Below are 16,766 nucleotides of genomic sequence, written 5' to 3'. Positions count from 1 at the left end.
AAGAAATTGCATGTAGATGTGAGCGCTGTTATCCCTGCTCAGCTTTCTTTATCCTTCTGGCTGGGAATGAACACGGTGCTGTTGAACCCTTTGCTCATTTACGTTTGCTTCCGGAGTCTCTGAGCTAAGCTGAGAGAACCTGGCTGAGTTTCCTCCATATCTAACTCCATTGATGTTTAAAAACCAGCAGTAAAACTGGGAGCTAGCATGCCAGGTGGAATTACATGATTTTTTATGCTCCTTAGCATCTTAAGAGCTAAACTTTAGACTACAAGAACTTCCCTTGAAAAGGCTTTTCTCTCTTTGCCGTGTCATCTGTAACAGACAGTGCTATCCAGGTGCTTTGCTCTGCTTTGCAATTCAGTCCTTGTGCCTGCTGGGTAGTTCATACTCATGTTTTGTCCTAGAGAAGAGTCCTTGTATTGGAAAACAAGGCAATACTTCCTGCACTCAAGATGTAGATATCAATGCTGAGATTCTGGAGAAAATCAGGAAGCTCTGGAAACCAGTCACTCTCACCCTAGAATTTATTTGGGATCTGTCAGTGACCTGTTGTGTGCTACCCCGCTGAATCACTGCCACAACCCTCCCCTCTTCAGAGCTCAGTTTCCTTTCCTGATCCCTTAGGAATAATCCATAATAATCCTTTGTAATCTGCAAAAGTCCACTACAAATGCAGGTTTAAGAGCTGTGACTACACAGAGTCCAGGAGTTAGGCATCCCTGTCACGAGATGCAGGACACAGCTGGTACTCCTACAAAAGTCTTGCAGTACCCAGTACAGACATGAAAGGCTCAAGACTGCAAATGAGCCTCTGAATGATGCGTGTGTGTAACAGGCATGAACCTCACCAGCACAGAATATGAGCCTTCACCATATAGATTTCAAAAATAAAGAGAGGGAGCCTCTGAATTTTGTTACCATTCATCTATACATTTATTAAGCCAAAGGAGTTTGATCATGTCACAATATGTTACTAGAGCACATGAGATCTTTTCAACTTCACTAACAATGGTCATTAATTACTTTTTATTTTTGCCTTTCAAGCTTAAAAAAATTTACTCTTCCTGAAATTCTCCATGAAAGGCTTTTTTTTTTTCTTTTTCTTAAAGTACAAAACAAATGTTTCTCAGATATGTAAACAACCATAATGGAAATGAGACTGCTCCTAAAGTTACTGTATTGTTATGGATGTTCTGATAGACCTGTGTCATGTGGCATGTATTTCAGTGACTCCTGTAATGGGAGTTTTTATTGTTATCATCACCTGTGCTGCAGTACTGGAGGCCTGGTCGGGGTTGAGGCCCTTCTGCATAAGGTGCTGAACAAATACTTGGCTGTAACTGAGGTCCCTGGCAAGAAGAGCACTCACTGATGTGACTATAACCCTCTCTGCTCCATCTGCTCTGCAGTGCTCATCACAAACCACAGGAGCCCAAGCAAAACTCCTCTCCAAGGTAACTCTGGAGTTCATGTTCAAATACTGGTGAAGAGAAGGGAAATGTCACTGCAGGCCAATCCTGACACCTGCAGTCCTGTGCGTAAAGCTGCTCACAGTCATGGGAATGCTCATATGAGTAAGAAACTCCTGCGGGGAAAGTCTGCAGGGTTGAGTCCCTGGGCCATTAAACTCCCTTGCAAGAAAGCAGGTGAGAAAAGCAGACTGTTTCCTTTTCTCAAATGTTGCATCAGTATAATTCTAAGAGAGAAAGAGACGGGGTCAGTTGCTCAGTTTCAGCACCTTGAGCATTTTGAGTTCTGATCCCCAAATCAAAGAAGTCTCTGCTTTGCCTTGTGCTACTGTGACCAGGCCTGGAAAAGTCAGTTGGACATTCTTTGTCGTGAGGAAGCAGTGGTTTGCCATTAGAGCATGCAGGGATTCTGTTTTATGGTGCGAAGACTGCATCCTAGGCAGGAATCGTGAAGATTGTGTTTGGCCATCAGCAGAAATTATTCTGAAAACGCTTCAGAGCAATTGCAGTTTAAATAATGATTATAGCTTCATATTTGAGGTGAAAAACAAGATAGCATTACATGAAATAAATAGCAAAAAAATCATCGTCCCTGTACAAACATAACATATTCCTGCCTATGAAACATCCCTTGCAAATTACTGCCTTTTAGGTTACATCAGATATTTAAATGAACCCTTTAGAGCTAAAATACAGTACTCTGAAATGAGGTTAGAAAAATTTTAAAAGGACTAATGGGAAGTGTGTACAAAGCTCTCCTTAAAACAAATTTCCCACCTGGATAGCTTATGAGTGTGAGGCCTCAGTAGACGTAGAGCCGGTCTGAGATGGCAGCGGGCATGTGGGTCATGATCTGCATGCGCAGCCACCAGTAGTAATCCATGGGGTGGTAGCGGGTGTAGGGGGCCGTGGAGGTGAGCGCGTGCGCCACGCTCTCGATGACCGGCGAGGTGTCCCTGGAGCCGCTGTTGCAGTACGACTCCATCTTGCTGACCTGCTCGTCGAAGTACTTCCTGCCGTAGTCCTTGCGCACGATCTCGGGGAGCTCGTCCCACATTTTGTCGGCGATGGCTTTGATGCGCTCGGGGCTGTACAGGTTGGTGCCAGCGATGAAGTTGCCGGGCTCCACGATGCTGACCATGACGCCCTGGGGCTGCATCTCGTAGCGCAGGCAGTCGGAGAAGGCCTCCACGCCGAACTTGGTGATGCAGTAGGGTGAGCGGGCAGGGCTGCCCATCCGCCCCATCATGCTACTGATGTTCACCACGCGACCTGGGCAGAGGCCGGGCAGAGCACAGCTGAGCCGTGGTACCCGACCCAGAGCGGGTACCTGGCACACACCACCCAACGCGTTCCTGAACGTGCACCCACCCACCTGCCCACTGAGGGCCGCCTGGCAGACCTGCCCGTGGCTCTGCCTGAGCGGTGCTGTCCTAAACAGTGGCCCTCAGGCAGGAGCACTGCTTGCGCTCCTTGGCTCCTTCTAGCTGAGGGAACAGGCTCGTGCTGACATACAAAGCTCAGTGCTCTGGGGAACACAGGAGAGGCTGGACAGAGCCTGCATGGGGGGAAACAGGATTGCTCAGCAGCAATTTGGACCAAGCCCGAACAAGTGAAAGCAAGATCAAGAAAGCCTCTGGCACCAAAGCTGAGTTTGTTCATTTGAAAATCAAAGGCCAGTGATGGCTCCAAGTGCCTGCTTCTCAAAAGGGAATGGGTTGCTCCTGTACCACCAGTGGGCAGAGCAGCTTAAGTCCACTGCACTCTTCCACCTGACAACATGGGTTATGGCTCCAGGCACAGAGGCCTTTCTCCCTGCCAGAAGCCATCTATTTGGGCTGGGGAAAATGCTGGTAAGAGGTTGTGGATGCTGTAGTCTAGGCAGAGGTTGGAGCATTCTGCACTTTCTACCAGGGCTCATTGTTAAGTTGTGTTAAAAAGAGAAACTTTGACCTCAGAAGCGGATAAGGATCCCTGGTGGAAAAAGGGCTGTCCAGACCACATCCAGCCCATGTCTACAGCACAGAGCAACATTGTTAATGCCTGTGGATTCCTCAAGAGTGAAAACTACTCTAATTTAGTAGAGCAGTAGACCCTAGCACAGGAAAGCTTTGCCCCTTTATGCTGAGACCCATGCAAGCTCCAGGTCTGCATGCCTTTGCTGTACAAACCCCTCTTTTCCTATATCACAGGCTCCCTGAGTAGCAGTGCAAAATGACAACTCCCCTGCAAGAAGCTTTTTACACTGCTGCTGCCCACCCTGCCACTGGTTTTTATATAGCAGGGAAGAATGCCCCAGCCACTGTAATTTATTGTGAGCTACAGATTCTGAACAGGTAAAAGAAGGTACAATGGATTAGATCTTGCGTGGGATGTTGCAGGATAAGGCAGCACATATGGAAAAGAGAAATAACTGTTTTCAGGCCTGCTGCCTTGCTGTGTAACTCAGAGAGGTGAGGCAGTCCGTGTGTCTGCTGGGGACCACGTTCTGTCTCTGAAGGCAGGAAGGTGGCCAATGGTGCAGAGGGAAGTGTCATAGACCTTCTGGCCTCTAACACAGCAAAATGTGACAGGATGAGGGACCTGCTACAGGGAGAGCCAGTCAGGAGGTCTGCCACTCACCCTTTGACCTCCGGATGAGCGGGAGGAAAGCCTTGGTGGTTCGCACGGTTCCCCACAGGTTCACTTCAGCTACCTCCATGTAGGTGTCCATGCTGGTGAATTCAACTTCCCCAAATGTGGAGATCCCAGCATTGTTAACCAGCCCCCAGAGCCCTACAAGACAAAACCAAGCACCATTAGTTGTGCTAATAGGTTGTTGAACCACACAACAGAGCTTTTCATTATGACTTGTGATGGTGAAGACCAGAAGAGAAGAGAATCCAGAATACACTTCAGTCTCCTGAGCAAATATAACCACCGTGGAGATCTGCCTATACCACCCAACACTGCAGCCACAAAGTACTGTGAATAAGGCTTCCCAGGAAATTCTGAAACAGCAAACAGAACTTCAGCTTTGTCTAAGCTGGTCTCCTTGCGTCTCTTTTTTTATCCATAATGATTTTTTAAAAGAAGCAAAATCTATAATGCAAATAATAAGAATAGGAATGACCTCGTAAGAAACAAAAGAGTAATTCTTTCAAAGTAAAATCCCTTTTGTCACCATAAGTACTAGACTGTCTGAAGTGCTGGGAAGAAGGGTGTAGGCATGGGTGAGCATGCATGCCATGGCCTCTCCCTTTTATTCTGCTGCAACCAAAATGGCAGCAACTGAAGCTACCTACTCATTTGGCAATAAAAAGAAAGATTTAAAAGGAATTTTGAATAAAATGAACTCACTTCATATAATATTCTAATTGTACAGGAAACACGCTGAGAAAAGTCTGAGAAAGGCTTCTGTCTTTTATTTAGAAAAACTCACTCTTATCTGTTGATTGTGTCCAGACCTGTGTTATCAGAAGAAGCCCACGAAAGGCAACTTTATTCTGGCCTGTGCTTGAAAATACAGAGCTAGAAAACTTAATTTATATAGAAGATCAATATATAAAAATTAAATACAAAGAAAATAAAAAGAAATTGGTTTGCAAAATCCAAACCAAAACACTACTGGCTGTTCTCTGCTTTTAAAACAACCTTGTGTTGAATGTGGATATCCTTTAGGAGAAAAATGTACTTCAAAGGATGGAAAGGTTTCAAAAATGTATGAGCAAAGGCATTTTTACAGTGCTGGAGCAGAATTTGCTATCATCACCTCAGTAGAATGAAGTAGGCAGGGTAAGAAAATCAGTACAGCTACCCCCCGAACTCTAAATGGTTGTATTTACAATAGCATCAATGATACCCAGCTGGCTTTATGGGAAATTCTTTGGAAAACGTCTCCATCTTCTTTGCCTTTTGAAAGAGTGGGGGGGACATTTCCATTGTTAATTCCCAATCTTCGGGCACTGGTCAGGTTTTACGACAGAAAGGGAGTCACAATAAACTTCAGTTCACAGGAACAAAGGACTAATCCCAGAGCCTCGAACACCACTCTGGTTTTTGTCAATGTCCCTACAGGAGCTAGTAGAGAACAAAGCAGTTTCCTTTGTGGATGCTGTGTGAAGTGGGAAGCTCCTTTCTGATATGGTACAATATTCAAACAGGCCATTTGCTCTGCCCTGCTGCTCCTCAATGATTTGTGTCCTTCAATCACATGCTCAGCTTTTGAAATACACCATGACAGTGCTCTTGGAGCCCAGCCAAGCAAACTCCTGCCCCCTCTGCTGCCTCAGAGCCCATTGCATACACCCACCTTTCTCTGGATCCTCGAGGCTGTTTTGCACATGCTCCACTGCCCGGTCCATTTCTTTGCTGTCACAGACATTGAGCTGGACAGTTCTCATTCGATCGCTCTTCATGGCATCCAGCTCCTTGGAGCCACCCTGTCCCTTGTCCTAGAAGGGAAGAAATTGCTGGTTTCAATCTGGCTAAAGAGTCTGTGCAGAATATCAAACACATACCAACTACCAAATCAAGCAAAAGAGTGCACAGGACAATATTCAGGACAGTCCTGCAGCCTTAGGAAGAAGGGGAGCAGACAGGACTGGTCCTGCAGAACACCATCCCTCAAGCATCTCCATCTGATCATGAGCCCTGTACCAAGTCAGCTGGTACAAACTGCTTCAACCACCAAGAAAGCAGGCAGAGCTCAATCTGCCACAACAAGGCACCCAGCAAGTACCCCCTGCCTAGTATGAGCTCCTGAGGCCAAGCTATGTCCCACTGCTGCAGGTGTGGGAATGTGGTGCCATCCTCATTTGGCTTGAGAGGGGGCACAGGAACTCACTTGAGGGGTTATGGTATAAAATGGCCAGCAAGGGGCTGCACATCTACATTGCATGTGATTGTTGGTCACACTGCCAGCTATGGGAGCAGCAGTCCAAGAAGAGGGACTGCTGTCCACTGCTCTCCACCCTCAGCTGATCTAGACACAGCTTTCCAGGCAGTGGAAGCCATAACTACTGCCTCCAAAGGACTGCTACAGAGTCTGGTCATCAAGAGCCTGACCAGTCTGTTTACTGGCAATTCACCCTGGCATCTTCTCCAGCATCTTGTTCTCTTCTCTGCCTCCCCCATCAACTTTTTCTCACTCTCATTTCCCATCTCCACTCCTTTTTTTCTCAGCTCAGAACAACAGTTTCCCCCAGTACACACTCCCTCAGAGCCTAGCAAATTACCTGCAGCCAACCCCTGAGATACTTCTACATACACCAGACATTGCTGGCAACACGGCTGCCATGCCCAGAGCTCATCTCTTTGTAGTGGTGAAGCCTGGCCATGGTGCTTCCAGGACACAGACACAGGATGTCAGGATGAGATTGGGACTATACCTGAATCATTCCCATGGTTAGAAACTACTGGACTGTGCCAGCCAAACAAGAGTACTTTTGAAGAGGATAGTGAGATCTACCTCTGAAAATGATCAAATTTTGAGAATATTCCTGTCTTCACTGTAAGAAGCTCCTTCAGTATCATCCCTCATCAGAAGTCTGTTACTCCCAGTTAACAAGCTAGACATGGAACATTTCCACAGGATCATCTGATGGCTGCTCAGCTCTTACTCCCCCACTGCTCAACCTTCCAGGTAGCCTCACTCACTGTGTCTGCATCAGCAGGCAAGCATCGGAGTGTCCTTCACTCCTGATAAATAAGGGGTTTTGGCTAGAGAACTGTTTTCCTCTGAGCTGGAACAGGCCAGTACTTCATAGCAGGCCTGTTTCCTGACTGCTGAATGACATTAGATTGCTCTGAACATTTCAAGCCACAGGCACTCCTTGTCAGATGCCTGCAGGCAGTTGTCAATGAGATGGAACTTGTCTGCAGTCTGAGCCCAGGCTGCCCATCTGTCCCTCAAGTGAGAGTTCCCTTCAGAGATCACACTTCAGATACCACATGAGGGTGGTCATACAACCCTGCCTCTGTGCCACTTGTCTTCCAAAAATCTTTTCCCTGGCTCCTCTCATTCCTATGCTTATATACTGTGCTCAGAGACACTTCGCTAACCTAACTACCTGATATCTCCTGTCTTCTCCATGCTTCCATATTCCATCACAGACTGTTAACACCAGCTAGTGATTGTCCTTAAGAAAGGACATCTACTGGTCTCTCTTCTCAGGGAAGCACACTGCTTACAGAAAGGAGTGGTTAGAAGTCTCATGCGCAGTTTGATGGTGGTGTTAGAATGACTGAAAAGAGTTTGCTGCTAAGTTTGTTGCTCACTCAAAAACCACTATGGTGCCAAAGCAGTCTATATGGCAAAGCATTGGAAAGCATACAAGTGGCAAATGTGGGAATGCCATCAGGGAATCAGCAAATGAAAAGCAGCAGATATTGCTAAAGGAAAGAAGGAAAAGGAGGCCCAGGTCCTTCTTTCCCTGATCCCAGTTCTATGAGGTAGGACAAAATCTCTGGGCTGCACCAGCCTTAGAGGCCTCATAGCTCTGCTGGGACCTCCACAGCATCTTCTTCTTCAACCCTGACAGGGTTGGCTCTGTAAGCCACCTGCCTCCTGCCCTCCCACCCACATGCAGCTGGGTGCTTGGACAGGGACTCCTGGGGCTGGGGTCCCAGCCAAGAATTGGACTCCAGATGTTAACCCACACCCACAAGGCCATTCGCTTGGCTTTCAGCAAGGGCAGATGGGAGATGTTTAAGCCAGGCACCCGGTGACTGTGTCTCCTGGCAGGGGATGCAGCCTGTCCCACAATCCCCAGACCCATACACAGCAGTGAAAGGATCTTCTCATGCTACAGCAGAGATCAGTACATCTCTGCTGCCAGCCCCATGGCAGGCCATCCCTGTGGCAAGACGGCCCAGCTCTTGCACACTGAAAAAGTACATTGTTGCCTTGCCTTCCTCCTTCTATGGTCACTCTCCGGGGCTCCTGGGCTTCAGCTTGTATCTATATCAGTGTGTCCTTGGTGTCTCACACCCTGTGGCTCTGAGCAGTCCTGTGGAGCCCTGCAGTGGCCAGCCTGTTTTCCAGCTTGCTCAGAGGACCTCTGCCTTTGCATTCCCCTGCAAGCTGAAACAGCCCTGAGCACACATAGCAAAGCAAACAGGGGTTCCACCACACTCCTGACATCAGAGACAAACATAACATATGACCAATGGTAACAGATATTGATGGAAAAGTACCTTCTTTATCTTGTGTCAGCTGGCTTCTCCATATAATAACCAAAGAGGTAAAAATAAAACAGCTGCAGCATGAGTGTTCATTGGATCCAGTCTACAACTGTCTTTTGGCAATGCAGCATCAACACAACTCTCACATGAGTATATTTGCCACTGAAAACATTAGGAAGTAACTGTGTGTGAAACAGCACACTATTAGCACAGATCCATCCTTGGGCTCCCCTCAGCCATGACTCTACACTCCTAGCTCATGTTTCCTTTAGTAAAATTACAGTCAGGTGCTCAGGATCTGGCCACTTTATGAAATCTGTCCTAATAAAGAGTGAACACTGCACATACTTTAAACATGCTGTAAGGACATGGCATTCCTAAGAACCATGCATGCCCTGAGGACACAGTGGCTCCCCAAGCAGCAGTTTGCTTCTGAGGTGCAAGTGTGCTGTGAGAAACAAACCAAAGTTTCAGAGTAATTTCCTCTACATCAGGGCTAGGTCAAATATATCCAAGCCAAAGATTATGTTCCTTATTTCTACCTCCACTTTTACCTAGCATCTAAAATACCAAGCTTTTTCTGCTGCTAAACTCAGAACCAGCAGTAATTATGCTCTGATCTGATTTCTGTTTATCGTTTTGCTAGAGAAGCCTGCAGCACAGTGAAAAATCATCTCAGCCTCCTGGAGTTGTTTTTTGTACTACAGAAAGTATAATGGCCTGAAGACACATGGCAGGGCACTCAGCTAACTCGGGAACTTTGGCATTTTCCAGTGTTTTCTGATGGCAACTGCTGTTACCATTCTTGGCATGGCCACACAGATTTTGGAACACAGCATGTGAGTTCAGCTAAAGAAGCAATATTTAATTACAGAGTGATACTGCAAAGCTTTCTGCTGATTTTTCTGTGAGGAAGTAAATATTGATCAAAGTCTAAAAGACTTCTGGCATGCTGTTGCATGTCAGTTTATGCTGAAATTGTCAGAGGCCAAGATTTTCCACTAACATGCATTCAGCAGAACAAGTAGTGAAGACAACAAAAATAGAAGGGAGGTTTCAGTAACTGTTAGATATGTCCACTGAAAATTGTGCCTTTTTAGCAGCTCAGACAGAAGAAATGAAACCCATAAGTAACTATGCAACTCTGAAGTTTTTTACTTCTGTCAACATAGATGAAGGCAATTCTCCAAACAGTGTTTTTTTAAGTTTGCAGTGTTCTTATATTCTCTAATGTTGTTTTTCAGTTACAAAAGTTGAGTAGAAACATCTATCGAAGTACTGATCTACCCTCTGTCTTGAGCCCTTTCAAAAGGCACCAGTTCGTACTAAGTGTCCTGTTCTGCTGTGACGCCTGCAGAGGGAGCCCAGGTTAACAAATAAATCTTTGAACACACACAAGACATAGAGCTATCGAGACAGATTTCTCTTTTGAAAAAATGCAGCAGAAACAAACTACTAATTTAAGCAAAACTTAGTAATAATGCAAAAAAATAGTAAAAAGTCAGATAACATTAAAGAATACCTGGCAAATTCTCTTTAAATAGTATCACTATTCAAGATACATTTATATTGATGAGTGAGGGAAAAAATTAGATCAAGCTAACTGACCCACCCCAGGATATCCTGAGCAGAAAGTTTGTTTCTGTTAGGAAATAGCCAGGCAGCTAAAAACAGTGCAGTGCTTCATAAGGAGAGAGAGAGACTAAAGCTCTCCTGTTCTCCATGACTATCAGTCAATGCTTTGCCACACCAAGTTCTCTTTCAGAGCATATCAAGGCTGTGTCACTAAGCTGTGGCCTAAATCTTCTCTCATTTGCACTAGTGGGACTCCATAACTTACCCAACTATTTCAGGAGACCCCAAATACACACCATGACATGGCTGTACTCATGAATATAGAAAAATATGCTCAAAACACATGCCACAAAATCACTGGTGCCTTGGTGTATGTCAAAATTAATCAAAATAAGGCCTGCATAAATATATATGGTCTGAGAGCAGGGCCAAAGGTCCAGAGTATAGTCTGACACCAAACTTTGCTTATGGTTAAACCTATAAAATTAGATTTGGGATTCCAGTTCATCAGACATGGAACAGACCACAATGCTGTGGTTTAAATAAGAACCTCCCTAGACACCATTCAGTCCTGGTTCTGCTCTGTGAAATTCAAGCACCTGTGTCTTTCCCTTTGGGCTACCAACCAATGTCCCTCTCCTTGGCAGAAAGCTGTGCAGTGGGGAGGGAAGACTGGAGTTGCTATGTGTCACTGTACATGCCACAGGTGAAGAACAGTTTTTGTTTCCCTTACCTTTTGCAGGCAGCCAGCATAAATAATGAAACCTTTTTCATGCAGGTGCTTGGCCAAGTCAAATCCAAATCCTGAGTCACAGCCTGTTATAAGCACAGCTCTGCTGCCAATCTGCAAAACAAAACAGAACAAAATGCACCGGACTTGAGTATTTGAAATTAGTGATTTGCAGCACACAGAACAAGTCATGTCCTTGGCCAGGAGCAGTCTGTCCCAGGGATGTTCACTACACCCACTGCCAGCTCCTGCTACCCAGTGCCTCCTGAACACAAGAAATCACATTTTCATACTGAGTTCACTCCAGTAAGGCAAGATCACCGCCCTCCCAACATGGAGGAGCTCAGCACCTCTGGAAACAGGCTTCCAAGGCAAACAGATCAAACAAACCACCATACTCTGGCAGTTCATATCCATCTGGTTGGGCTTTTTGGTCTTCCTATTTTTCCAACTCACAATTTAAATGGAAGTATACCTCCTTTCCTCTCCAAATTCCTTTTTCTAACCCAAAGACAGGCAGCAGTTAAATAACAAGCTAAAAATCAGATGGTGCATCAGACAGCAATAATTGCACATCCAAGGTGCTGCTGTGGGTGGGATTACATAACAACTGCCTGCAATTCACTTCAACTCATTTCTTTTAACAAACTATAAATCCATCTGTCCCCAGTATACTCAAGGACCGATCAGGGTGGAAGCTGTGTGGAAGCAGGAAAGGCTCCTCACACTAGAAGCCCAGCAGTGACACAAGCATCACATCTGAGTTCCTCCTAAACTCTGTTCCAGAGTTATGGAGCAAGTTATGCATGCTCTAGCACTGCTACAGTGCTGAGTACTGTGACACAAGACAGACAAGATGAGAAAACACTCCCCTTCCTTTTGCCTGGCACTGTTCCTGGCAAGTCAGTATCTTCAAGGAAAGGGCTGCTGAAAAGGGCCACTCTCCAGATGAAATGGTGAGCACACATTGACTTATTTGCATGTCTCTAAACAACTATACTCCAGAAAGAGTGCTCGATTAAGAATTTGTCATGCAGATTCCCTCCACTGTAAGGTGGAACATTTAATCTGCTGAGTGAGTTCCAAAAATAGAAAAAACCACTCGTATGATTGTTTATTTCCATCCTTAGCAGCACATGCCGTGCTACGTCAATGGAAGCTCGGTGCTAGGAAAGAATGTGGAGCATGCTCGAGAGGTCCAGCTTAGAGTCTTTCTGGAAAACCGAAAAGATGCACTTGGTCACCAGGCTTCAGGGATTTTAAACCCCCTGCTCAACAGAACTAGTTCCTGGAAGCCCCAGTTACACTCACCCGATCGACTTCATTTGCATAAGAGCGGCTGCCACATGGGGACATGAGAGGGAAGGAAAATTTTTGCACAGGCCTGTTAAAAAAACCCAAAACAACAGAACAGTCAGATGTGGAATATCTTGTCCAAACCCTGCTGCAGCAACATACACATGAAAAGGAACGTAGTGCTGCCTACCTACATCATGTAGATTGTCATTTGGGAAGCCAGAATCTAGTCTACACTTCTCCTTAGTCTGAGCCCGTGTTGTTTCCTACGGTATGACACATTTCTTTCTCCAAAGACCTTGATGCTATTTCCAGCTGCAGAAGCTGTCTGGGTATCACAAAGTATTCTAAAATAGCTCCTGGTCTGGAGGCACAGAGCTGCTTCCACCCACAAAACAGGCAGTGCAGTGTTTACATTTTCAAAAGCAACAAGATTTGCACAAAGTTGGGGTATGGGAAGTTATTAATTTGTCTGACAAAGGTATTCTGCTGCGGCTTTGTCTCTGACACCCTGCCTGGTGCTGAATTTGCTTGGATTTGTCTCATTACTTTTAAACACAGTTCCAGCCTTATTTCATCCAGGATGACACCTCCTCCCCTGCAGTGTCTACCCTTTAGATACTCTTAGATTTTACATCCCCTTTTTGCAACTGTTTAAGCTAAGAAATACTGTTTTTGAGCAACACCTGCCATGCAGAACTGGAGCTCCTCTGCATAGTATGTGCGACTCCCAGAAGACAAAACATATTCACAAAGACAGACCAGAGCAAAGCAACAATGCCTTCCAGGAAATAAGAGTCCATTTAGCAAAGCTATGCTACCCAGTAGCATCACTCTGTCTTAAGTCCTGTCATCATTCATCAAAACTGGGCCTGAGCAACAAATCAGAGTGACCCCAAGCTCTGTCCTTGCCAGTCACATCTCCAGACTTTATGAGCTTTTTCATTTTTACTTTGGGCACTGACATTGTGCTTCTGGAGCTTTCTGGCCTTCCCTTAGACTTGCTGTATTTCATTCACCCTCTGGTTCCTCCGACAGCATCTTTCCTTTCCAGAGCTTATCTTGCAGGCTGCTTCTCTGTCTTCTAAGTAAATTTGCATAATTATTTACAATTATCTCCAGCTCAGACATCTCAGGCTCTCCCAGGGCAACCTGTACTATACTGCACAGCAGCTTGCAGACTCTGGCCTCCAAGTAATATCTTGGGAAAGCAAGGGATTTATGAAGGCAGAAGCTTTGAACCAGATGGGAAAGGAGATGACATATCCAGGCAATGGTGTTCACTCATCCTCCCGAAACAGTTTAGCTGTTTTTCTAATTTAGAGTGTCACAAGCCAAATCAGCTCTTGAAATAGCTATAGCCAACATAATTGCTGCAAAGGTCAGTCCCCAGACAAAGCGTGTGTTAACATCACTGACCTGCAATCCTGGATTGAAATTTTTACCTCAACAGAAAGATTCTTGGTGTGTCTTAAAGTGCCCAGAAACTTTCCTAACATTTCTTTTCATTGAATGAACTTGGTTTTTATTTCTCAGCGTCATGTTTGGTCCTGTTATTTCACTGCAGAGCACTCATTTGCTGCACTCAATTCACAATAATCTGTAGAGAATACCTGCTTGACATTCTGCCTACCTTGACCTGAAGGCAAGGGCAAAAGAAAAACAGATGCTGGCTGCCACTGAGCAGGAATATCATCAGCAGAAACAGCCAGGAAGTGATGTGAGCCCCCACATGGTACACCAACAGACCATAAGCCATTTTTGTCATTCTGCATCACTGAATTCTAGAGACCACAACAGAGACTTTTGTCCTCAAATTGAATTTGTGCTTGTAATCATGCATTGGCTTTTGTTCAGTTCCACCAATAAGAGTCCTCAGCTTGAAGAGTCAAGTATATAAATGCTGCTTTAAGACACTGGTATAGTGGCAGCACTGCCCTTCAATGAACAGTTAGATTTCCATTGCAGGTTTAGCAACTTGTGGGGACTTGCAAATGCAACACAGTTTTGCCCTGAGTACAAGACACACAAAGTATAAATACACAGTAAACAAAACAGAAGATGCAAGGGAAAAAAAACCCAAGAATATGCTGAAAATTCTTTCCTCAAGTTAATAAATCATTAATTCGTATTTTTAAGGCCACGGCAGATTCCTGCAGGTGAACTCTGGCGTACGTGGAGCAAATAGGAGATGAAAGACCTATGTCTGTTTGCACAGGAAATCTCTTAACAGCTTAGCTATCTACAACACCCTGTTACCAGAGGCACCCTTGACCGTGATGATGCTGGACATCACTATCAGCAGCAGTAGAGCAACACCTGAGGTGGCAGTTCTTGTTTAACAGGCCATGAGGCACTTTTAAATGGCTTATGTACAATTAGTGGTACATACACTGCTGTTTGGGAACCCTGCTCTAAAACAAAGCTAGGGAAAGCATTCAACTTGCTCTGAATTTGTACTAATAGGGTTCCAATCATACAGCAATATAAATGTCAGAATTTTTTTAGGAATTAGATAGGCAGTTTTCTGTTCATTTGCAGAAAAAAACAGCCTAATTACTCAGCCCACCTCAATTTCTCAGTAAAACCCTCCCTCTCAACTTCCTCTTTTCATGGGATTCACTGCCTCTTTAATGAAGTTACAGAAATATATGACAGTTTCTTGCACTGAAGCAAGGCCTACTTGCAGATATTAAAAAACCCTCTTGATGGATACTGAATTAATGCTCTACTTGACAACTTTTAGACAGCAGTGTAAAAAAAAAGTTAAAAAAAACCCAACATGTTGCAAATCCCTCCCTGTATAGAGAGTCCATCTCTGCTGTGCTCAGCTCAGTGACTGAGACCTGGTTTGTCCAGGCAGGTTCTAGAGTATCTAACCTTAGAGATACTCAGAAGCCACCTGGACACAGTTCTGGGCAACCAGCTCAAAGAGGCCCTGCTTTAGCAGGGTGGTTGGATCACATGACTTTCAGAAGTCTCTTCCAACCTCAACCACCTTGTGATGCTGTAAATAAACTGTCCCACTGAAATCAAGTGAGTCTTTGACATGTGCTTTACTCAAGATGTCACTCTTTCTTCTCTTCCACCAAGTTACTTACCTAAAGCCATTCCCTGGGTCCTTGAAATTCAGGGCTTTCACAGAGAAGTTCAAGAGAGGGCGGGACAGTTTGGTGGCCAACATGTTTTCAACTAGCACACTCTACCAAAAGCACAACTGTTCTTCCTTAGCTCTGCAACACAAGATAGCACCTGTGTTTTAGTTGCTCAATTATTTTGTAAGACATGCTGACTCCACGTATTTCAACAGGAAAATAAAGTCCAAAGGAACTCATCTTCTCCCCTTGCAGTCCCTCACACAGATAAACAGCTCAACCCTCAGCTCCCCAAAATGCCTTTAAATAAACAAAAGCATTTTTTAGTAAAATGCCAAGCAGGGAATCATTTAAAGGAAATGTAAATTTCTCCTTCTTTAATGCATCTTTAACTGATTTCTCCACAACAGGTAAAAATCAAGGCACTCATATGGAATATATTATTTGAGATGAGCTATACGAAATAACTTTAAACAAAAATATAACTTCAAATTACAGGTGATATTACATGTCTCCAAAACAATCCTTAGCTTTACAGCTAGTACAGCCACGCAGTTAAAAATATTTTTTCCTGTAATTAAGTAGGTGGTATTGCTGGATGAGGCACAGGGAACCACCAATAAACTCAACATCGAGTGAAAACATCTCAAGGACAAAACTTTGGTATGAAAAGTCAACTTCAATCATATTTATCTTGGATAAAACTAACCCAAGGTACAAACAACATCTCCCAGCCCCCTTTATTAAAGCTGAGAAACGGTATCTAATTGTTAGGGGTGGTTTGCATCTCTGCCGAAGGCTGGGCCGCCACCGCGGCAGCTTCGGGGCCTGCTACAAACCAGGCCCGGGCTACAAAACAGTGAAATTACCGCAGAAAGAGCAGCGGTGAGCACCGAGATAGCGAGGGAGAGAGCGGACAGGGCTCAGGAGGCTCGCTGGCTCAGCTAATCCTCAGAAATCCCGGTGCTTTGATCAAATTCGGGAGCACGGCTGGCGTCCCCGCAGGTTTTTGTGAGATTCGCAGCGAGGGGCGAGGCCCGAAGCCCGCTGCAGGTCCCGCAGGCCCGGCCCGGCCCGGCCCGGCCCAGCTCCTCTCCGGGACGCGGCTGCCGCGGCCCCGGAGGCGCTCACGGCCCTGCCGAGGCTGCGGGGGGCGCGGCACGGCCGCCAAGGCTTGCGGCGGCTGCGGGGGAGGCCGCGCAGGGGGGATGCCCGCGCCCCCCGCGGGCAAGGTCACCGTGCGACCCGGCTGCCAGAGCTCCGCGGGGCCTCCGCGACCCACCCCGGCCCGCCCCGCCGCCACCCGCGCGTTACCTGGAGCCGGCGGGTGCCGGGCGCTGCTGCCGTTTGAATGAGGCTGGGCCGGGGCCGCGATGCCGGGCGCGGCGGGAGGCGGGCCGGGGGCAGGGCCGGAGCGGCGGCGGCGATAGGCTG

At 45.9% G+C, this 16,766-nt stretch overlaps 1 protein-coding gene across 1 annotated transcript; it reads right to left on the bottom strand.

Moving 5' to 3' along the window:
• Positions 1-912: 912 nt before the first annotated feature.
• Positions 913-16,704, bottom strand: BDH1 (3-hydroxybutyrate dehydrogenase 1). Its single transcript, XM_062498937.1, has 7 exons — positions 16,647-16,704; positions 15,339-15,470; positions 12,253-12,325; positions 10,945-11,055; positions 5,764-5,905; positions 4,095-4,247; positions 913-2,744 (listed from the first exon to the last, which is right to left on the bottom strand). Exons 2-7 carry the CDS (start codon positions 15,419-15,421, stop codon positions 2,275-2,277), a joined length of 1,032 nt encoding a protein of 343 aa, XP_062354921.1. The 5' UTR covers positions 15,422-15,470; positions 16,647-16,704; the 3' UTR covers positions 913-2,274.
• Between the last annotated feature and the right edge of the window lie 62 nt (positions 16,705-16,766).

The sequence above is a fragment of the Cinclus cinclus genome, chromosome 10 (assembly GCF_963662255.1).
Source record: "Cinclus cinclus chromosome 10, bCinCin1.1, whole genome shotgun sequence".
Taxonomy (NCBI): Eukaryota; Metazoa; Chordata; class Aves; order Passeriformes; family Cinclidae; genus Cinclus; species Cinclus cinclus.
Note: the sequence above shows the minus strand (reverse complement) of the source record. Positions and strands in the feature narration are given on the sequence as shown.

Excerpts from the sequence above, each read along its gene's own strand:
- BDH1 (XM_062498937.1), bottom strand. The coding sequence starts at position 15,421 with ATGTTGGCCACCAAACTGTCCCGCCCTCTCTTGAACTTCTCTGTGAAA. Across the intron at positions 12,326-15,338 it reads GACCCAGGGAATGGCTTTAG|GCCTGTGCAAAAATTTTCCT; the intron begins GTAAGTAACTTG and ends TTTTTTTAACAG. Across the intron at positions 4,248-5,763 it reads CCTCGAGGATCCAGAGAAAG|GGCTCTGGGGGCTGGTTAAC; the intron begins GTGGGTGTATGC and ends TTTGTCTTGTAG.